The sequence below is a fragment of the Trachypithecus francoisi genome, unplaced genomic scaffold (assembly GCF_009764315.1).
Source record: "Trachypithecus francoisi isolate TF-2019V2 unplaced genomic scaffold, Tfra_2.0 Lachesis_group10, whole genome shotgun sequence".
NCBI lineage: Eukaryota > Metazoa > Chordata > Mammalia > Primates > Cercopithecidae > Trachypithecus > Trachypithecus francoisi.
Window position 1 is genome coordinate 115,881,252 of NW_022681455.1, and position 22,891 is coordinate 115,904,142.

Below are 22,891 nucleotides of genomic sequence, written 5' to 3' on the forward strand. Positions count from 1 at the left end.
GGTTCTGCAGGTTGTAAAGAAAGCATGGCTGGGAAGGCCTCAAGAAACTTTCAATCACGGCAGAAGGGGAGGTAAGCGTGTCTTACGTGGGTGGCGCAGGAGGAAGAGACAGAAGTGGGAGGTGCCACACACTTTTAAACAACCAAATCTCATGAGAACTCACTATGATGAAAACAGCAAGGGGGAAGTCCACGCCCATGATCCCACCAGGCACCTCCTCCAACACTGGGGATTATAATCGGACATGAGATTTGGGTGGGACACTAATCCAAACCGTATCACTGACTGACGACTTCAGCGCTTGGGAGGGGTTTGCTCTTGTTTTCTGTTTTCCTCTCTTTCAAGTGACTTCAGCATCCACAGATGATCCAAACCTGGCCTCAATTTTTTCAACCTTCTCAGAGCCAATCAACTTTGTCTTTCACCCAGCTAGGCCACTTATTCACACGGCATTCTCTCATACCCAATGAAACTGCTGCAACTTTTACTTCAAAGGTTCTGTTCTCTGTTCATTTCCTCATACCCTTCTTAGCTTGGATACTTTTGTACTTCCACTGAACTCAATGGCAAATCCAGGAGAGAGGGAGAATTTGTAAGCAATGATGGGTTACAAGGGAGACATTTACTTCACCTCTCACTCTTCGGGAACGTGAAGCATGGGAGAAAAAAAGAGCCTCTGCCTGAGGCTGCTGCAGGTGGCAGTGTTTCCAGGGAACCACTGGGCCATTTCAGAGAAGGCAAGAAGGTAAAGGGATCATTCATCAAGGAAGCAGAAACTGAAAGGAATCAATGGGTTCTAGTGTGTACACAGAATGAGAGGATAGGGAGGGGTCAATTCAGGGAATGTTCAGGGCAGAGTACAGATGACATCTTAAAGATGAGCATGATCTGGAGGACTGGATTTCTGCTGACAACTGCGATGGATATCAGAGCACAGCATGGATGAGAACTTCCGGGTGGCTGTTTCTAGTGTGTTTAGAGATGTCACTGCCGTTGAGAGCGTGGAGCTGCTCACCTTCCAGACGGTTACTGACCTAATGCATTTTGTTTTTTTGCTCATCAATTCTTTTTGATCCCCCCTTTCATTTCTCTGGAAAACATCCCTTTGATAATTCTATAAAATAGGGATTATGAGTGAGAAATTGAGTTCCTGCACACCTGAAAAATGTCTTCATTTGCCCTTAATACCTAAGGGATAGCTTCTGTGGGTACAGACTCCTGGGTTCTGGACTATGCTGTTTCAGAACTCTGAATATGTTATTTTATCATCCTCTTGTGTGTTGCCAGAAGACTCTGATGCCCACTTGATCCTTGATACTTTATAGGCTGGCCAGTTTTCTCTCTCTGGAAGCTTCCATTATATGTGTACAATTTGAGCCTTCTTAAACTCATAACTTCACAGTGGGCACTCAGTGGTCCCTTTCAATCTACAAATTCTTGCTTTTTTTAAAAAATTATTTATTTATATATTTTTTGAGACGGAGTCTCGCTCTGTCGCCCAGGCTGGAGGGCAGTGGCTGGATCTCAGCTCACTGCAAGCTCTACCTCCAGGGTTTACGCCATTCTCCTGCCTCAGCCTCCCAAGTAGCTGGGACTACAGGCGCCCGCCACCTCGCCCGGCTAGTTTTTTGTATTTTTTTAGTAGAAACGGGGTTTCACGGTGTCAGCCAGGATGGTCTCAATCTCCTGACCTCGTGATCCGCCCGTCTCGGCCTCCCAAAGTGCTGGGATTACAGGCTTGAGCCACCGCGCCCGGCCCAAATTCTTGCTTTTCTTACGTTCTGGGAAATTTTCTCCCATTCTTTTGTTGGGTTATTTGCTCCCTCCTCCACTGTCTCTGTCTCCTCCTAGAACTCCTATTAGATGAACACTGGAACTTCTGAAATGAGCCTCCTTATTATATTCACTTTTCTGTCAGCCTTTCTATCTCTTTGTCTTATTTTATATTCTAGGACAATTCTTTGGCTCGTTCATCCTGCTCACTTACTTCCTTTAGTTGTATCCATTCTGCTACTCAACCCTTTAACGAGGTTCTAACTAAAGGATCACATTTTATTTCCAAGGTCTAGGAAATAAAAATCATTCTTTTTTCTTATTTCATGAGTGCAGCATTCTCTTTTTATCCCTTTCAGGGATAAATTCACTTATCTTCAAGTCTTCTTTATGTTCTACTTATCAGGATCCTCCAATGTGAGCTTTTCAGTTTCTTCAGTTTGGTGTTTCTTTTATGATGATGGTTTCCCACTAATGTTTGGTGACTGTTATGTGCTTGCTCATGACTGCCTAGATCCTCGGTGTGTAAATGCTGCATTACTTCACCACCGCCAATCTCCATTGGTTACAGGGGAAGGGCAGGATATGCGGGGCTTCTGGACTCTGACTTCCACCTTTAATCTGATTCCCTCAGCCTTCTGCCCTTTAGGAATTCCTCATATCTCTAGACTTCTCAGGATGCTTCTTTTCTTCTAGCATTGCTAGGACATATAGCTAATATATTAGGGATTTGGGGCATACATATGACACGTGTTCAGCCTGCCAACTCGAGAACCATCTTAACAGGAGCCCTTTAGCACTCACCAGGTAGAAGCTGTTCTAGATATGAACCACTAATACCAAGGATCTTATAGTGGAAGACAAAGATTCCTTAAAAATCTTTAAATGGCACATGGAGAAGATGTCTTCAATCCATTTTCTTTGCTTTGCTTACCAAACAAATCTTCCTGTTACTTTTTATGATTTTTCTGGTTTTGTTTCTTTATGATTTTCTCATACTAGTTTTGGGATGCCTCAATAGGACAAACTCCTCCAGTTAGTGAAATAGTAATTATAAGTTAATAAGCAAGCATTTGAGTTTTCTAAAACAAATGTAACATCAGCCTTATGATTGTCATGAATCAATTCATCACAATCTAATCAACTGATAAAATCACATTTCCAGAACCTCAATGCTCCTATGATGATCCTGTAACAGAGATATGGACAACAACCCTGGAGCCTCCTTCAAATTATGGGGCATCACCAACAATCAATCACTAAGAGAAGAAATAATTTGGAAGAAGAATTCATTTTTGGTTACTCAAATATAACCCAATTTAAAGGAGATTATTCTTTCTCTTCTGTAGTAAGCTACAGACAGGATCTGCTTCCTTTAATAAGATGCTTGGTTAATAACACTTATTTACCGAAGTAAAAATTTCTCTTTACTTCCCTCCACACTAAAATATTTACATAAACTCAAACCACTTATGTTGCTCTTTTCCAAAAAGTTTCCTGTCAGAGTGAGGGGAAAATTCTTCAATAAATGTCATTGCCTTGAGGGTAAATAGAACATAAATGAAAAATCAGTTTTATTAAGGCTCTGCAATAAGAGGAACTATTTTTTGGATGAAATTTCTTTCTGCAAGTGAAGTTAAAGTTTTAAAAAACTTAAGAAAGAAAAGCCCATTGATAGACGCTCTACTTCTCTGTCACAGATTCTTTTCTGTCTTTTGTTTCTCATTTGCTGAGTAAGAAAAGAGTTAACTCATAAATGAGAGGAATGTTGTTTCAACTCTACAGAAAGCTTTTAAGGATGAGGTCAATGCGAGGACCAGCTTCTTCATTAACTCATTAACAAGACAGGTCACTGTGGCCTCATGGTTCATTTATCAGTAGGAAAACCTCAGCTGGTAATGGATGGTGGTTGTTTCCTGCACATCTCAAAATTCCAAGCAGAGAAGTAGACTCCATTGTGAGTCTGTTTCCTGACCTGGAAGAAAAAAAATATTTTCATGATGACCATTCTTTTCTCAGGCCGGCGTTACATTTGGCCCAAAGACACACTGGGCATGCACAGTGCTTCCACTCCCAGAGCCCTTTCTAATGCTTTTTTCCCTCTCCAGTTAATTATTCTTAATGATGTTATGTGTATCTCATTGGGTTTTACTGACAAGGCACCAGTTTTTAAATGAATTTTTATGTAAATGTTAATGGCTGTAAATTAGGCAAGTTGCAGCAGTAATGACCCACTCGTCCACCTGCACCACGTACCACCAGCTACAATTCTCCTTGATGGCTGCTGTTCTTCTCTGGGACCTACTATTCCTAGTCCACAGTGGGATTCAAAGTTATTAATAACCCTACGGCAACCCAATTGGCTTTGCTATAATGTTCAGAAAGGTTTTCTTTTGTAATCTTGTTCCTAGCATCTACCTTGGAAGAAGGAAACTATGAATAGATTATCTTGAGGCTGTCAAGAGAAGATTGGTAGTTTTTCTCTAAATAAGAGATTGGCAGATTAGCAGAGAGTTTAAAGCAAAACTTTGAGGGAACCCTTTCAGTGAGGGGATTATAAATGGAAATCCTATGTTTGCCATTGCTCTGGCAATTTGGGAAGGCTTCTTTGACAGCAGAAGGTTTCAGCAGAGTACAGAAGAAAAAAAAGTCCTGACCCTGCAATGCTGACACACTTTCCACAGCTCCAGCCACAGCATTTCTGGGGGAGGCCAAGCTATCCTGTTCTCTTTCCCCTTCCTGTTATGGCATTTTCCACCGTTTCTAGGATCCCTTTCTGTGCTTAGTTTATTGCTGTAGTCAAGCAGCCAGGTAACGAGGCAGCGTGGTTCCACAGAAAAATAACTCTAGTCGGAGCAATCAAAAGACCTGGGTCTTTTGACTCTCTTCTGGTCCTTTGCCTCTCTGAACTTCACTTTCTGGCAAAAGAAGCAGGTCCCTGCCGTCTCTTTCTCTTCTAAAACTCCAATGGCATTTTATTAATTCCAAATATTTGTATAGTTCACACATTCCAAGTTAAATGCTTTAAGGATGTACCTCATACCTGAGTATCACAGGCCACACCAACAGATGTTTCCAAAGGCCAGCACACTGCCAAAAATTCACTGTCAGGATTGATTTGTGGTTTCTGCTATGCCAATGATTTTATAACCCTCTGTTAACATTGAAGTTTACTTTTTAATTTAAGATGTAGAGAACACTGGTTCTTTCGAATGATCATTGCTGGAAAAATCTGGGACGTATTGTTTTAAAAAACTACTACTTGCTACAGTCACAAATCCTTGCTGGCACTCCTGTCTGCACTAGTGTCCTTCCTCATTCGCCAGGAAGAAAAAGTCAGTAAAATAGGAACTTATGTGTCCAAAACTCTGCCATGTCTCAGCTTCGGAATAGCTTTGGAAAAGGAGATTGTTTTCTTTACCAGCTGACTCATTAACAGAAAGGCTGTAAAAGTTTGTTTACTTGGAACAAGGGGGGCAGGTAGTAAGGAGGTCACTGCTGGCTCATCATTTCCCATCCCTAGTGGTAGCCAAAGCCAAATGCAGAGTTAGAGTTCTGCCTGGCCCTGTACATCCACACACGTGGGCTCTATGTGCATACTACAGTGGAAAAGACATCCTTTCTCTAGGTTCTGACTTGGGGGAAAAACAAATATTTTGAGGTTAGGTGGCTAGGTTAAGAATCAGGAATCTTCCTCTTGCCTTTGGAAGAAACCAGAGGGCAGTGATTCTCAACCTTAGGTGATTCTGCCCTCAGGAAACATTTGGCACTGTCTGGGGAAATTTTTGGTTGTCACAATTTGGGGAGATATTACAGACATCTAGTGGGTAAGGCTAGGGATGCTGCTCAACATGCAGTAATGCGCAGGACAAAGAATTATCCAGCCCAAATATCAGCGGTGCTAAGGCTGAGGAGTCTGCCCTAGGTGAGATGGCATACCCTCCATCCAATGGGGTCATTGCCGATCTGCTGCAAGGAGGACGGCACTCTCCCTAGTAAGGCATTCTGAGCTCCCTAGAAGAAAACAACTAGATTTAAGATCAGGACCATCAGTGAACAAACCCCATAGGTACCAACTTCTGGTTGTTCTTGGGGAAGACAGAGACTTGCTTAGTCTTCAGAAAAATGGAAAAAAGTCCCTGGGCTAAACTGAAAGATTCTATTACATGACACTAAACATGTTAAAAAATGTTCCATCAAAAATTCCTTTACATTTCAGCTGTCTAGAGAACAAAATGCTGCTGGCACTAGATAGCAGGCTTCTCCACACACACATGTTCTCTCTTGCTTAACAGCAGTTCCTTTGTTGAGGATTCCACCTCTGAGCAGTCCTCAAGGGGTCTGGGAACAGCCAGGTTATGGTGTCCTTACACTAAATGTGTTGACTCCATTTTTTTCCAGCAAAAAGGGTGCAGTTCCACATGATGTAGATGAGGAACAAATGCTAATGGAACAGTTCCAAGATGGAAAGGAACTGTAGAGAAAATGTATGTATATGACAAAACAGCTAGGTCAATTACCAGTCATTTGGCGTGTTGGGGAACACAAGGCCCCAGGGCACCTGAGGAAGCCTGGGAAAGGATTCATGACTTCATCACTAGTTCAATTATTTTACAAACTTCCAAAAGTAAACTAGGCAATAAGTTTCAGAACCACCTTGGCCAGTAAACTGAAAACTGTCAACATCCTAGTACTGACTAGCCCTAGTCTCTTTCCTGCCATACCACTCACTGTAACTCTTTTAATCAATGCAGGGTCATCTCATGCATGAAAGACTGATTTTCTAAGAAGGCAAAGAAAAGGAAATAATTCTGTAGATAATTTGATAGTTGACTAGACTGGGCAATACATAAGCAAGCAACATTTCATGCAGAATTTTTAAAAGGCATTTGCTTGTGACATTTTAAGAATCTCTAGTAGGGTACTCGCTTCAGCAGCATGTATACTAAAATTAGGATCTCTAGTAGGAATCAGTTTTCCCCCATTCCCAAATTAAAGCAGCATGAATAATTTTAGAGGTCTTATTTAGTGCAATTACTGTATGACAACAAGCTGTAATAAACCAGTTACTTAAAACCCAACTGATGAATTGCTTGGCTGCTGGATGAAACTAACTTTGGCGGTAGTACATAAATTCTGAAACTGATGAAAAGCTTGCTCTGTCAGTGTATACAAGGCTTTGAGGGACTGTGCATGTTTTTTCATTGCTATACACAAACATAAAAAGGAACCAGAGTGATGGCTACACAACACTGTGTATGTACTAAATGCCACTGAATTGTACACTTTAAAATGGTTAATTTTATGTTGGTGTATTTCACCACAGTAAGAAAACAAAGGAAATCAGGAGTCAAATCACTTTAATTGCTTTAGAAAACAAAATCGTGGGACTTATGCCCATTAGAAAAATATCTATAAAATATAGGTACAACTCATGACTGAACAACCATATTATAGCTTACGTTCAGTAGACGTGTATTCACCTAAGAAACACTAAAATAAGAAGAAAAGCGGGGGCCGGGCGCGGTGGCTCAAGCCTGTAATCCCAGCACTTTGGGAGGCCGAGACGGGTGGATCTCGAGGTCAGGAGATTGAGACCATCCTGGCTAATCCGGTGAAACCCTGTCTCTACTTAAAAATACAAAAAACTAGCCGGGCGAAAAGGCGGGCGCCTGTAGTCCCAGCTACTCGGGAGGCTGAGGCAGGAGAATGGCGTAAACCCGGGAGGCGGAGCTTGCAGTGAGCTGAGATCCGGCCACTGCACTCCAGCCTGGGTGGCAAAGCAAGACTCCGTCTCAAAAAAAAAAAAAAAAAAAAAAAAAAAGAGAAAAGCTGAATGAAAAGCTTCTCAAAACAAATCTTCAGAAAGGGAATAACAACCCTTACAAAGAGCCCATAAGTAACGTAATTTAGAAAGAACATCCTGGCCGGGCATGGCGGCACACACCTATAATCCCAGCACTATGTGAGGCCAAGGTGGGTGGATCACAAGGTCAAGAGTATGAGACTAGACTGGCCAATATGGTGAAACCTCGTCTCTACTAAAAATACAAAAATTAGCTGGGCATGGTGGCACATGCTTGTAGTCCCACCTACTTGGGAGGCTGAGGCAGGAGAATCACTTGAACCCAGGAGGCGGAGGCTGCAGTGAGCTGAGATTGTGCCACTGCACTCCAGCCTGGGCAACAGAGGGAGACTCCATCTCAAAAAGAAAAGGAAGAAAGAAAAAGGAAAGAACATCTTCAGGCTGGGTAAAGTGGCTCATGTCTGTAATCCCAGCACTTTGAGAGACTGAGGTGGGAAGATCACTTAAGCCCAAGAGTTCGAGACCAGCCTGGGCAATCCCAGCACTTTGGGAGACTGAGGCAGGAGGATCACTTAAGCCCTAGAGTTTGAGACCAGCCTGGGCAACAAAGCAAGACCCCATCACTACAAAAATAAAACAAAGGCCGGGCGCAGTGGCTCACACCTATAAATCCCAGGAGGCTGAGGCAGGCAGATCACTTAAGGTCAGGAGTTTGAGACCAGCCTGGCCAACATAGCAAAACCCTGTCTCTACTAAAAATACAAAAATTAGCTGGGCATGGTGGTGCATGCCTGTAGTCCCAGCCACTCAGGAGGCTAAGACACGAGAATTGCTTGAATGTGGGAAGTGGAAGTTGCAGTGAGCCCAGACTGTACCACTGTACTTCAGCCTGTGTGACAGAGTAAGACTCTGTCTCAAAAACAAAACATTATCGGGCATAGTGGCTGTGCACCTGTAGTCCTGGCACTTGAGAGGCTGAGCAAGAGGAAGGAGACTTGTTTAAACCCAGGAGTTCAAGGCTACAGTCAACTATAATCATATCACTGTTCTCCTCCCTAGATGACAGAGACTCCTTCTCTTAAAAAAGAAAGAAAAGAACATCCCAAAATCTGTGAGAGAGTTTGGTAGTAAGAGATCAAGATCATGTGTTTTTTTCATGCCATGAGTTATTAAACAAAACATCATTTGTTTTCTTACTGTGATCAATTAGACCACCATGAGGAATATCATTAAGTCAAATTTAAAATCTTGAAAAATGCTGAAAACCTTGAAAAATGTTCAAGGCACATGATAATGGGTCCTACGTTGGTGCTCATTTGCTGTAAGACCTGGTCATGTCATCGGTGACTAAGCTGAGGCTGCACCAGAGGATATAATCAAGGTCTTCTAGATATGAGCTCTGAGGCTTCCTGGTCTCTACTCACGAAGAAATCTGAACATATGCAAAGTGAAAAATAATAGAATTGGATGGCAGTGTGAGCAACACGGAGTAATGGCTCAGATGTCAATGTTCAGTACTCCTAATGCATCTCCCATTAGTACTTCACCGTGCTTAAATTCTGCTGAATCCTCAGTGCTTACTAGCACATGCGTAATGCTAGTAACAGAAAGGTGGTGAGATTGTGTCCTGGATTCTGACATCAAAGCTGTAGGTAAATGTAAATGAAGTAGCCCAAGGACCAGGAATGTCAATGTGCTGAAATTCTCTAGGGGTAAACTCTCCACTGTACAGAGCACCAGGTGGACAGACAGCATGAAGGAAGCAACAATAAACTAAGTTTTATATAATCAATAGTGGATATACTCTGATTTTCCAAGATAGCTCTAAAATCTTCCACTAAAAAAAGAAAAAAAAAAGTCAACACCTATTATAAGGAATTGATATGCCATCCAAACTCTGAAAATAACCCTGCCCCATTCCTCTCCTGTGAGGTGCCTAATCAAAACTTGAAAATCTATTTAGTTAACAGGACTCTCCCACCCCATTCCTGAAAAACAATTCGGCTTTGCTTGGGAAAACAGAGATGGTCTTGTCTGTCCTTCCATGTGACAGCAAGTAGTTGGTGTCACAATGCATCCTGGGAGCTGGAGTTCAGTAACAAGGGTCTGCATTTCTTTATTAATATCATGAAAATGCATCCAAAGTGACCTTAAAAATAGAAGGAAGAACAGGCCAGATGTGGTGGCTCACACCTGTAATCCCAGCACTTTGGGAGGCCGAGGTGGGTGAATCATGAGGTCAGAATTCGAGAACAGCCTGGCCACATGGTGAAACCCCGTCTCTACCAAAAATACAAAAAGTTAGCTGGGCATAGTGGCGGGTGCCTGTAATCCCAGCTACTCGGGAGGCTGAGGCAGGAGAATCACTTGAACCCAGGATGCGGAGGTTGCAGTGAGCCAAGATTGCGCCACTGCACTCCAGTCCTGGCAAGAGAGTGAGACTCCATCTCCAAAAAAAAAAAGGGAAGAAAAAAGCAATATAAAACCATAAATTTAAAGGGAAAACTTTACAGTGGAGACATCTGACAAACTCCACCTTGACCAAATGATTAAAGCTACATCAGTAATACATCAGTAATACATTGATATATGAGATAAGAAGGGCAAGTCCCCTCTCTGGTGGTCTCTCCAACATCCATAACTTCATTCTAATGCGAAAAATCACGAAGCAAACCCAAATGAAGAGACATTCTACAAAATACCTGACCAGCACTTTCCAAAGGCAATACAATGAAAAATATAGTCTGAGAAACTGTCATGGGATGGGAGGAGACCAAGGAGGCATGACAACTAACTAAAGGTGGAAAATGGGTTTGGGTCCTGGAACACAAATGATTATTAGTGGAAAAACTGTCAAAATCTGAAGTCTATCGTTTAGCTAATGGCACTGTACCAATGTTAATTTTTCTTTTTTAAATTAACCAATGTTAATTTCTTTCTTTCTAGGTCTCGATCACTATGTTGCCCAGGCTGGAGTGCAGTGGTGATTCACAGGAGTGATCACAGCACACTGCAACTTCAAACTTCTAGCCTCAAGCATTCTTTTCTCCTCAATCTCCAAAATAGTCGGGACTGCAGGTGTGAACCATGCTTGGCTCCCAATGTTAATTTCTTAGTTTTGATAAATGTACTAAGGTTATATAAGATGTTAGCATTAGAAGAAGCTGGGTAAAGCACTTATGGGAACTTTGTGCTATCTTTACAACACTTCTGTAAATCTAAAGTTATTTCAAAATAAAATTTAAAAACAAGAAACAAAAAAATCAATTTTAAGCCCAAAGCCTAAAATTTCTTGGACTCTGCTTTTGTGGCTCATCTTGAATGGGAAAGAAACGTTCATTTAATATTAAAAACCTGCAGTAGACCATAAGTTGTTTTTTCCTCTTTCGGCTCACTTTATAATTTTTTTTTTTTTTTTTGAGATGGAGTCTCGCTTTGTCGCCCAGCCTGGAGTGCAGTGGTGGGATCTCTGCTTGGCTCACTGCAAGCTCCGCCTCCCAGGTTCACGCCATTCTCCTGCCTCAGCCTCCCCAGTAGCTGGGACCACAGGCACGCACCACCACGCCTGGCTAATTTTTTGTATTTTTTTTTTTTTTTGAGACAGAGTCTCGCTCTGCCGCCCAGGCTGGAGTGCAGTGGCCGGATCTCAGCTCACTGCAAGCTCCACCTCCTGGGTTTACGCCATTCTCCTGCCTCAGCCTCCCGAGTAGCTGGGACTACAGGCGCCCACCACCTTGCCCGGCTAGTTTTTTGTATTTTTTAGTAGAGACGGGGTTTCACCGTGTTAGCCAGGATGGTCTCGATCTCCTGACCTTGTGATCCACCCGTCTCGGCCTCCCAAAGTGCTGGGATTACAGGCTTGAGCCACCGCGCCCGGCCTAATTTTTTGTATTTTTAGTAGAGACGGGGTTTCACCGTTTCAGCCAGGATGGTCTCGATCTCCTGACCTCGTGATCCGCCCACCTCGGCCTCCCAAAGTGCTGGGATTACAGGCGTGAGCCACCGCGCCTGGCCCTATATTTTTAAAATTCAAATTTTACTGCAGTAATTATTTACTACAAGCTTTTTTTTTGTATTGATATAATTTGCACATCATAAGATACAGCTCTTATGTGAATCATGTCTGTGTTGCCATATTATCTTTCAATTCATGAACATTAAGTGTCTTTACTCAGATTTAATTTCTTTGAACAGTATTTTGTAGACTTCAGCATACAATCGTGCACATCTATTGTCAAACTTATTCCTATTCTTTTTGATGCTTTTGTAAATGAAACTGTCTCCATTTAATTTTTGTTTTCAGAGACAGGGTCTTGCTGTCTGCCACCCAGGCTGGAGTACAGTGGTATGATCACAGCTCACTGCAGCCTCAAACTCCTGGGCTCAAGCGATCCTCCTGCCTCAGTACCCTGAGTAGCTGGGACTACAGGGGCATGCCACCACACCTGGCTAACTTTGTTTTTTTGTGTGCTTTTTGGTAGAGTTGGAATCTCACTCTGTTAATCAGGATGGTTTTACATTCCTGGCCTCAAGCAATTCGGCCTCTTAGAGCCTCCCAAAGTGCTAGGATTACAGGCATGAGCCACTTCACCAGGGCTGTCTCTTTAATTTCATTTTTGGATGGTTCACTGCTAGTTTTCAGAAATATAGTTCCTAAGCTGGGTGTGGTGGGTCACACCTGTAATCCCAAGGCACTGTGGGAGGCCAAGGCAGGTGGATTACTTGAGGGCAGTTCAGGACCAGCCAAGCCAAAATGGTGAACTCCCATTTCCACTACAAATACAAAAATTAGTCGGGCGTGGTGGCCGGCGCCTGTAATCCCAGTTACTCAGGAGGCTGAATCACTTGAACCTGGTAGGTGGAGGTTGCGGTGAGCCGGGATTGTGCCACTGGACTCTAGCCTGGGTGACAGAGCAAGACCCTGTCAAAAAAAATAAAAAAAAGACATATAGTCCCTAGCACTTTGGGAGGCTAAGGCAGAAAGATTGCTTGACCCCAGGTTGAGGCTGCAGTGAGCTGTGTTTGTGCTGCTGTACCCCAGCCTGAGTGACAGAGCAAGACTGTCTTTAAAAAATATATACAGTTGACTTTTACATATTGATCTTGTATCTTGTAACTTTGCTGAATTGTTTATTAGTTCTAATCATTATTTAGTGGATTGTATAGGATTTTCTACATATTAGATCATGTCATCTGTGAATAGTTCAACTCCTTTCTCTCCAATTTGGATGCCTCTTGTATCATTTTCTTGTCTAACTGCCCTGGCTAGAAGCTCCAATACAAAGTTGAACAGAGATGGCATGAGTAGACATACTTGTCTTTTTCCTATCTTAGTAGAAAAGCATTCGGTTTTTCATGATTAAGTATGATATTAGTGGTGGATTTTTCATGGATGCCCTTTATCAGATTGAGGAAGTTCCTTCTATTCTAGTTTGTTAAGTGTATTTTGTTCCTTTTTATAGCTGAATAACATTCTACTGTTTGGATATATATTTTCTTCATCTGTATTTATCAGTTGAAAGTCATTGAGTACTTCTACTTTTTGGATGAATAATGCTGCTATGAACATATGTGTGCAAGTTTTTGTGTGGATATATGTTTTCATTTTTTGTGGGTATATGCATAGAATTGTTAGGTTGTATATAGCTCTACATTTAACTTTGAGAATCTGCCAAACTTTTTTCCTGTGTGGCTACACCATTCTCCATCCAACCAGCAAGGTACGAGGGTTTCAATTTCTCCATACCCTTGCCAACACTTGCTATTTCCATCTTTTTTTTTTTTTTTTTTTTGAGACGGAGTCTTGCTCTGTGGCCCAGGCTGGAGTACAGTGGCCAGATCTCAGCTCACTGCAAGCTCCACCTCCCGAGTTCACGCTATTCTCCTGCCTCAGCCTCCGGAGTAGCTGGGACTACAGGCGCCCGCCACCTCGCCCGGCTAGTTTTTTTGTATTTTTTAGTAGAGACGGGGTTTCACCGTGTTAGCCAGGATGGTCTCGATCTCCTGACCTCGTGATCCACCCGTCTCAGCCTCCCAAAGTGCTGGGATTACAGGCTTGAGCCACCACGCCTGGCCCATCTTTTTAAATCATAATCATCCTAGTGGGTGTGAAGTATTATCTCACTGTGGTTTGATTTGCATTTCTCTAATGAATAATTATGTATTATAAGCTTTTTTAAATTAAGTATTGTTACTTTAAAATTATTACAGACATTTAATCAGACACTTAATTGGCCATAACTTAAGTAGAGGATAGCCTTAAATTACACTGAAATCCTTGCCAGAAACCACAAAAACATACAAGCATAAGACTATTCATTGCAAGACTGTAATAACAAAACACTAGAAGCAACCCAAATGTTATCAAAGAAAACTAATTGAACAAACTCTGGTAATTCATACAATGAAATACTTTGCATCTGAAAACAAAATAAATGAGGAAACTCTCAAATGAACTAAAGTAGAGAAAACTGTATATGGTCTACTACCGTTAATCCAAGACACGCAAGACAAATAAAAATTTAAATGGAAACAAAAGCAATTCCCAAAAATAAATGAATCTAATGTGTCCAACTGGTAACATTACTACAAACAGAAAAACTACTTCAAGTGACTTTAGAACACAGAAATTTGACTATACATTTCTAGTGAAATAAAATCTAATGACAAAAAAAAAAACTGCAAAAAAAAACCAAAGCACAACAAACCAATTTAAACAATTTGTACTAATCATACATACAACAGGTGAGTGTATGTATTGTGAAATAAAATAAATGGATATTTATGTGACATTTCATCATTCCAGTGTTTTATTCTTAGGAAGGTAGAAGCTACAGATTTAAGATAACCTGAGAGTTCTAAACTTGACTTGGAAGTAGCTGTACTGTTTCTAAAGTGAAGAAATAAACATAGGACAAAGCAAAATATAATTCTTTGTTCTATGTATTGATAAATCTTTGAAACAATAACCAACTCAGTAGCAACTGGCACTCTTATCCCTAATGTCTGGAAATAATGTTTCCCACAGAAAGAAAGCAGGGCTTCCAGATTAGATGACTAATACCAGGTCTGGGACAGGAAATGTACAAAAGGAGCCTGGAATGTTTTGTTACGCCATACAGGAATGGAAGCTAGCAAAAACTATTAAGGTCACTATCAAAATAACTTATTAATTTGAAGAACTTATTTGTCAAATATAAAACAATTTGAGAATCAATAAGGATAATGACCACAATGGACTGAAACAACATCAAATGTTTAAATTCATGAGTTCATAATAAAAAAATACAAATCGGTTACTACGGAGGTTAGTGTACCAACTCATTTTGAAAATGAAAGGAAAAATATTTATCTTTCCTAAATGAATTGGGAAAATAAAAGGATACGAAAAGGTAAATATCCAAGCGTGGTTGCTCACGCCTATAAGCCCAGCACCTTGGGAGGCTGAGGGAGGTGGATCATTTAAGGTCAGGAGTTTGAGACCAGCCTGACCAACATGGTGAAACCCCGTCTCTATTAAAAATACAAAAATTAGCCGGGTATGGTGTCATGTGCCTGTAATCCCAGCTACTCAGGAGGCTGAGGCAAGACAATCGCTTGAACCCAGGAGGCAGAGGTTGCAGTCACCCGAGATCACACTACTGCACTCCAGCCTGGGCAACAGAGTGAGACTGTCTCTCAAAAAAAAAAAAAAAAGAAAAGAAAAGGTAAATGAAAGAATTTATTCACTGGGCTCTTTGGCTCACACCTGTAATCCCAGCACTCTGAGGCTGAGAAGCGTGGATCACTGAGGTCAGGAGTTCGAGACCAGCCTGGCCAACATAGTGAAACCCCATCTCTACCAAAAATACAAAAATAAGCCATGCATGGTGGTGCATGCCTGTAGTCCCAGCTACTGGGGAGGCTGAGGCAGGAGAATCGCTTGAACCCTTAAGGCGAAGGTTGCAGTGAGTCGAGACCACGCCACTGCACTCCATCCTGGGCAACAGAGTGAGACTTTGTCTCAAAAAAATAAAAGAACTTAAAAATCAATAAAAAGACCACCCAATTAAAAAAAAAAAAGAGGCCGGGCGCGGTGGCTCAAGCCTGTAATCCCAGCACTTTGGGAGGCCGAGACGGGCGGATCACGAGGTCAGGAGATCAAGACCATCCTGGCTAACATGGTGAAACCCCATCTCTACTAAAAATACAAAAAAAAAAACTAGCCGGGCGAGGTGGCGGGCACCTGTAGTCCCAGCTACTCGGGAGGCTGAGGCAGGAGAATGGCGGGAACCCGGGAGGCGGAGCTTGCAGTGAGCTGAGATCTGGCCACCGCACTCCAGCCCGGGCGACAGAGCGAGACTCTGTCTCAAAAAAAAAAAAAAAAAAAAAGAATTTTTATTCCTATATGAATTGGGAACCAAACAGAGGAGGAGATGAGATTTATTATCTTTAGAAGCATTACAACAAATAAATGAAGAAATGATAAAATTAGACTGCCATCATTTCATAACTGTAAGTGTATCTAGGATCATCAACAGCTACTAACATCACAAAAAAAGAAAACCAGACTTTATGTGTCCTAAAATAGAATATCACTCTAATACAGTCTTGATAAGGAAAAATACATATGTGAAACTGAAATCTAGTCAAGTCTTTAGATAAAACTACCAGTTTACAAGAAATACATGGGACAGAGGAACATGTTAAACTCTACCATGAGGATTTAACCAGTAAAACCCATGAGGATGTGGGCAACATCCTCAGTTTCTTCAACAAATACATTCCAAGTAGAAAAACAAAAAAAAGATGGAATAGAAATCTGATGATTAAAAAGGACTAAGAGGCAGTGTCAACCAACTGCCATGTGTGGACCACACTGGATCCAAATAAACTGTAAACAATTAACCAAACTTATTAGACTAATTAGATATTTAAACACTGACTGGGTATTTGGTCATATCATGAAGACATTACTTTTTCTGGGGTATGCCAATAGTATGTAGTTATGTTTAAAAAGAAGAGATACATACTGAAATGTTTATGGGTAAATATTTTTAGATATATATCAAAAATATATGGGTAAAATTATATACAATATCTGAGATTTGCTTCAAAACCATATGGCGGGGTAGGTAGGAATTCAGGTGATAAATAATCATAATGGTTAATTACTGAAGTAGATTTTAAAAATGGACCATGATATTAAAAGAAATAATGACAAAAAATTCCTTAGCAGAGTTTTCAAACCATTTTCCCCTTCAGTTTTAAAGCTTGTTGTTATTTTACTGAATCTCTGTTCTAAGCCCTTTTCTGGGAACAGAAAAAACTATGTCCCTGACTATGGTTTGACTTACAAATTTTTGCCTTTATCGTGGTGTGAAAGTGATATGCATTCAGTAGAAACTACTCTGAGTACCCATACACCCATTCTGGTTTTCACCTCCAGTACAGTATTTGATAAATTACATAAGATAATCAACACGTGATTATAAAATAGACTTTGTGTTAGATGATTTTGTCCAACTACAGGCTAATATAAGTGTTGTGAGCACATTTAAGGTAGGCTAGGCCAAGCTTTGATGTTTGGTAGGTTGGGTATTTTTTTTTTTTTTTTTTTTTTTGAGACGGAGTCTCGCTCTGTCGCCCAAGCTGGAGTGTAGTGGCCGGATCTCAGCTCACTGCAAGCTCCGCCTCCCGGGTTCACGCCATTCTCCTGCCTCAGCCTCCCGAGTAGCTGGGACTACAGGTGCCCGCCACCTCGCCTGGCTAGTTTTTTGTACTTTTTAGTAGAGACGGGGTTTCACCGTGTTAGCCAGGATGGTCTCGATCTCCTGACCTTGTGATCCGCCCGTCTCGGCCTCCCAAAGTGCTGGGATTACAGGCTTGAGCCACCGCGCCTGGCCAGGTTGGGTATATTAAATGCATTTTCAACTTATATTTTCAACTTACAATGCATTTATTGGGACATAATCCCATCATATATCAAGGAACAGGTGTAGTTACTTGCTGAGTACCTGCCACATACTCGCACATTCTCTCATGGCTCTGCATTTGTTCATTTGTGGAGAAGGAAGTTGAAGGAGACTATACAGCAGAATATGGCCCGGGACGAATGTGAAGTCCTGGTCTGCCTAACTCTAGCCTTATAGTCATATGAGCGTGAGTCTCACAGCCTTGGTGTTCCAAAAAAAAAAAAAAATCCAAGACGTGTCTCCAAGAGAAGTGTCCTCATGATGTATAAAAACGTGGTGGCACTGTCAGTCTCTCACTTGTGACAAATACACCATGGCTATGCAAGATGTTGGGTAAAGGTACATGGCACTCACTGTTCCATCTTTCCAACTCTTCTGTAAGTCTAAAATGTACTTGTTTTCTTAAATGTGGTGGGGAAAGGGAAAAAGTGCTGTTTTAAAAGTTACTGCTTAAATGCAACAGGGTATCCTGAACTGGATCCTGGAATAACATGCTGAAAGACACTTGTGGGGAAAAGGGAAATTATACTAAAGAGTGGAATTTGGATAATAGTACTGTCCCATTGTTAATCTCTTAATTTTGACAAATGTACCACTGCCAAATATAAGATGTTAACATCAGAGAAAGCTGGGTGACACATGCAGGCAGGCACACCTACTAGGAGATATTTTGGGTTCAGTTCCAGACCACAGCAATGAAGCAAATATCACAGTAAAGTAAGCCACACAAATTTTTTGATTTCCTAGTGTATATGTAAGTTATGTTTACACTGCACTGTAGTCTATTAAGTGTGTAATATAGCATTATGTCTAAGAAAAACAATGTACAGATCTTCATTTAAAAATATTGCTAAAAATGCTGATGATCATCTGAGCCTTCAGTGAATCAAAATCATTTTGTTGGTAGAAGGTCTAGCTTCAGTGTTGATGACTGATGCCTGATCAGGGTGGTGGTTGCTGAAGGGTAGGGTAGTTGTGGCAATTTCTTAAAATAAAACAACAATGAAGTCTGTCACATTGACTCTTCCTTTCATGAAAGATTTCTCTGTAGCATGCAATGCTGTTTGATAGCATTTTAACCACAGTAAAGCTTCTTTCAAAACTGAAGTCAATCCTCTCAAACCCTGCTGTTGCTTTATCAACTAAATATATACATTATATAATACTAAATATATATTCTAAATCCTTTGCTGTCATTTCAACAATGTTCACAGCATCTTTACCAGGAGTAGATTCCATCTTAAGAAACCACTTTCTTTGCTCATCCATAAGAAGCCACTCCTCATCTGTCAAAGTTTTATCATAAAATTGAAGCAATTCAGTCACATCTTCAGGCTCTGATATGGTTTGACTCTGTATCCCCATCTAAATCTCACCTTGAATTATAATAATCTCCACGTGTCAAATGCAGGACAAGGTGGAGGTAATTGAATCATGGGGGCAGTTCCGCCATGCTGTTCTCGTCATAATGAGTGAGTCTCCTGAGATCTGATGGTTTTATAAGCATCTGGCATTTCCCCTGCTTGCACTCATTCTCTCTACTGCCACCCTGTGAAGAGGTGCCTTCCACCATGACGGTAAGTTTCCCCAGGCTTCCCCAGCTATGCGGAACTGCGAGTCAATTATATCTCTTTTCTTTACAAATTACTCAGTCTCGGCTATTTCTTCATAGCAGCGTGAGAATGGACTAATACAGGCTCTACTTCTCATAGTAGCTCTCTTGATATTTCCATCATATCTGCAGTTACTTCCTCTGCTGAAGTCTTGAACCCCTCAAAGTTACCCATAAGGGTTGGAATAAACTTCTTCTAAACTCCTGTTCCTGTGGATACTTTGGCCTCCTCCTGTGAATCACAGATGTTCTTAACAGCATCTAGGATAGTGAATTCTTTCCAGAAAGTTTTCAATAAACTCTGTCCAGATTCAGCAGAGAAATCACTATCTATGGCAGCTATAGCCTTATTAAATGTATTTCTTAAGTAGTAAGAGCATCACAGTTTGCCAGGAGTGAAAATAAACAAATAAACAAGTAACACTTGAAAGCTGAAATTACTCCTTGATCCATGGACTGCAGAATGGATGTTAATAGTAAACAACACAACATTAATCTTCTTGTATACATCCATCAGAGCACATGGGTGACTGGGTACATTGTCAATGAGCAGTAACATTTTGAAAGGAATCTTTCTGTCTGAGCCGTATGTCCCAAAAGTGGGGTTAAAATATTCAGGAAACTGTGCTGGAAACAGATCTATGTTTTGTTGTTTCACTTAAAAAACACAGTCAGAGTAGATTATAATTCTTAAGGGTCCTAGGATTTTTAGAATGGCAAATGAGCACTGGCTTCAACTTAAAGTCACCAGCTACATTAGCCCTTAACAAGAGAGTCAGCCTATCACTCTAAGTTTTGAAGCCAAGCATTAACTTCTCCTTCCGAGCTAACAGAAGTCCTAGATGGCATCTTCTTCCAACAGAAAGCTGTTTAAAAAATATAAGAAGAAGAAAGGAGAAAGAAAAGGCTATTCCATTTACACTGAAAATCTGTTGTTTAGTGTAGCCACCTTCATCAATTATCTCAGACAAATCTTCTGAATAACTTACTACAGCTTCCGCGTCAGAACTTGCTGCTCCATCTTGTACTTCCATGTTATGGAAACAGCTGCTTTCTTTTTTTTTTTTTTTTTGGAGACAGAGGCTTGCTCTGTTGCCCAGGCTGGAGTGCAGTGGCGTGATCTCGACTCACTGCAACCTCCACCTCCCAGGTTTAAGCAATTCTCCTGCCTCAGCCTCCCAAGTGGCTGGGACTACAGTCGTGTGCCACCATGCCTGGCTAATTTTTGTATTTTTAGTAGAGATGAGCTTTGCCATGTGGCCAGGCTGGTCTTGAACTTCTTGCCTCAAGTGATCCACCCGCCTTGGCCTCCCAAAGTGCTCGGATTACAGGCGTGAGCCACCTCAACCAGCCTGGAAACAGCTTCTTTCTTTTTTAAAATTACTTTATTTATTTTTAGTTTTTATTTTTTTGAGACGAAGTCTCACCCTGTCACCCAGGATGGAGTGTAGTGGCGCAATCTCAGCTCAGTGCAACCTCCACCTCCCAAGTTCAAGCGATTCTCCTGCCTCAGCATCCTGAGTAGCTGGGATTACAGATACATGCCACCATGACCAGCTAATTTTTTGTATCTTTAGTAGAGATGGGGTTTTACCATATTGGCCAGGCTGGTCTCAAACTCCTGACCTCAAGTGATCCACCTGCCTCGACTTCCAAAGTGCTGGGGTTACAGGTTTAAGCTCCTGTAGCTGATGAAACAGCTTCTTTCTAAGGAAAGAATCTCATCAACAACCTCTGCTAACTTCAAACTTTTCTCCTGCAGCTTCCTCTCCTCCCTCAGCCTTCACAGAATTGAAGGGTTAGGCCCTTACTCTGAATTAGGCTTTGGCTTAAGGGAATGTTGTGTGGTTGGTTTGATCTTCTTATTCACACCATTCAAATTGTCTTCAGATCAGCAATAAAGCTGTTTCACTTTATCATTTGTATGTTCACTGGAGTAGCACTTTTAGCTTCCTTCAATAACTTTTCTTTTGCATTTACAACTTGGCTAACTGTTTGGTACAAGAGGCCTAGCTTTTAGCCTGTCTTGGCTTTCAACATGCTTTTCTCACTAACTTTAAATCATTTCTAGTTTTCGATTTAAATGAGAGATGTGACTCTTCTTTTTACTTGAACACTTAGAGGTCCCTGTAGGGTTACTAACTAGCCTAATTTCAATATTGTTTTGTCTCAGGGAATACAACATTTACCAGTTAAATTTGTTATCCTATGTGGGTGTGGCTCATGGTGCTCCAAAACAATTACAATAATACCAGTAAGGATTACTGACTGCAGATCGCCATAATAATAATAATGACAAAATTTGAGATATTATGAGAATTACCAAAATAGGACAGAGACATGAAGTGAATACAAGCTGCTGGAAAAATGGCACTGGTAGACATGCTCAACTCAAACCTTCAATGTGTAAGAAACACAGTATCTGTGAAGCACAGTAAAGCACAGTGCCATCAGATGAGGCACATCTACATATGGGAACTCTCCATGTCATTTTAGCAGCTTTTCTGACATAATAATCTCTTCAGATATTCAATGCAACATTATTCTAAAGTTTTTTATTAAAAAATGAAGCAGCAAGTTATTAAGTAAAATAAATATTTTACATAAAATGAGGTAATTTATTAAATCTTGATTCTTAACTAGGTATCTTGTAACTACTTTTTATGAAAATGAAAGCGATCATAAGCACTTCTGCCAAGAGTGGGAGTCTCCAGGACTCCATCTGTACAACTGAATTGCAAGTTGAATTATCTACTTTTCCTCATGAACACCATTTTTACCTGAAAAACTAACTGGCAGATAAACTATAGTTATTCATACTTAAGTATTTGACAGACATTTTCTCTTTTCTCGAAACTGAACAATGTCTGTCTGTCCAACACCTGACAGTATCTGCTGGCAGTGATAAATTCTGAGCTTTAGAATTTTGGAAAACTTGTTGCCTACCACTATGAACTAAACAGCTTCCCTATAAAGACTTTTCTGATTGGCACTGATATTAATGAATGTGACTTGTTGAGAACGTCTAATGAAATTAGTCAACATTAGAAGAGCTGTATAACCCAGTAACCAGTAGTTTTGAAATGATTAATGCATGCTGTTACATCACTGTTCACATCCTGTAGTATCACTAAAGGATAACCAAAATTATCAAAACAGCTATTAAAATACTCCTTCCTTATCCAACTACATATCTGAGTGAGAGTAAATTTTCTTCATATATTTCAGCCAAAACAACTGATTAAAACAGACTGAATGGAAAAGAAGATCTGACACTCCAGCTATCTTCGATTAAGCCAGACATTAAAGAAATTTACGGGCCGGGCGCAGTGGCTCAAGCCTGTAATCCCAGCACTTTGGGAGGCCGAGACGGGCGGATCACGAGGTCAGGAGATCAAGACCATCCTGGCTAACACAGTGAAACCCCGTCTCTACTAAAAAAAAATACAAAAAAAACTAGCCAGGCGAGGTGGCGGGCGCCTGTAGTCCTAGCTACTCGGGAGGCTGAGGCAGGAGAATGGCGTGAACCCGGGAGGCGGAGCTTGCAGTGAGCTGAGATCCGGCCACTGCATTCCAGCCTGGGCGACAGAGCAAGACTCCGTCTCAAAAAAAAAAAAAAAAGAAAAGAAAAAAAAAAAAAAAGAAATTTACAGGCCCGGCGCGGTGGCTCAAGCCTGTAATCCCAGCACTTTGGGAGGCCGAGACGGGCGGATCACGAGGTCAGGAGATCGAGACCATCCTGGCTAA

At 41.2% G+C, this 22,891-nt stretch overlaps 1 protein-coding gene across 3 annotated transcripts in view; it reads right to left on the reverse strand.

Annotated features, from left to right (window-relative positions):
* The window catches only part of CFDP1 (craniofacial development protein 1), a 156,875-nt gene that overhangs the window by 41,821 nt on the left and 92,163 nt on the right, over positions 1-22,891 (reverse strand). Inside the window, exon 6 of one of the 3 annotated variants that reach the window (XM_033219039.1) lies at positions 3,118-3,748. The exons of the other annotated variants lie outside the window; for them this stretch is intronic. Coding sequence (XP_033074930.1) covers positions 3,634-3,748 — 115 coding nt within the window. The 3' untranslated portion in view covers positions 3,118-3,633. Of the gene's footprint in view, positions 1-3,117; positions 3,749-22,891 lie in introns of those variants that run through there. 3 annotated transcript variants of the gene reach the window in all.